Genomic DNA, 273 nt, shown 5'->3' on the forward strand with positions numbered 1-273 from the left:
TATTCCTCCTACTAAATCTCTCATCATTGTCTATTGATGGTATTTCAGCAACGAACAAATAATCTTTGGTTTGCCAAATATTTCTCACATAAGTGGAGACAAATCTCATATACTTATCCTCAACAATTTCTAGTGAAATAGATCCGTCCTCACCAAGCAAGCTATGGAGCGATACAAATAAATTAATTCCCATAACTATAAAAGGTAAACAACAAAGTGCTGCATAAATACTTCCCATATTCTTCATAACGTACTATTTCCATTTTAATAAAT

General features: G+C 31.9%; 1 pseudogene across 1 annotated transcript in view; it reads right to left on the reverse strand.

Annotated features, from left to right (window-relative positions):
* Window positions 1-247, reverse strand: part of TEOVI_000107500:pseudogene — a 577-nt pseudogene extending 330 nt beyond the window's left edge. Inside the window, exon 1 of the mRNA in view lies at window positions 1-247. This exon is cut by the window's left edge and continues 122 nt beyond it. Coding sequence covers window positions 1-247 — 247 coding nt within the window.
* Window positions 248-273: the final 26 nt, after the last annotated feature.

This window comes from Trypanosoma equiperdum (genome assembly GCF_001457755.1).
Source record: "Trypanosoma equiperdum strain OVI genome assembly, contig: ctg_280, whole genome shotgun sequence".
Taxonomy (NCBI): Eukaryota; Euglenozoa; class Kinetoplastea; order Trypanosomatida; family Trypanosomatidae; genus Trypanosoma; species Trypanosoma equiperdum.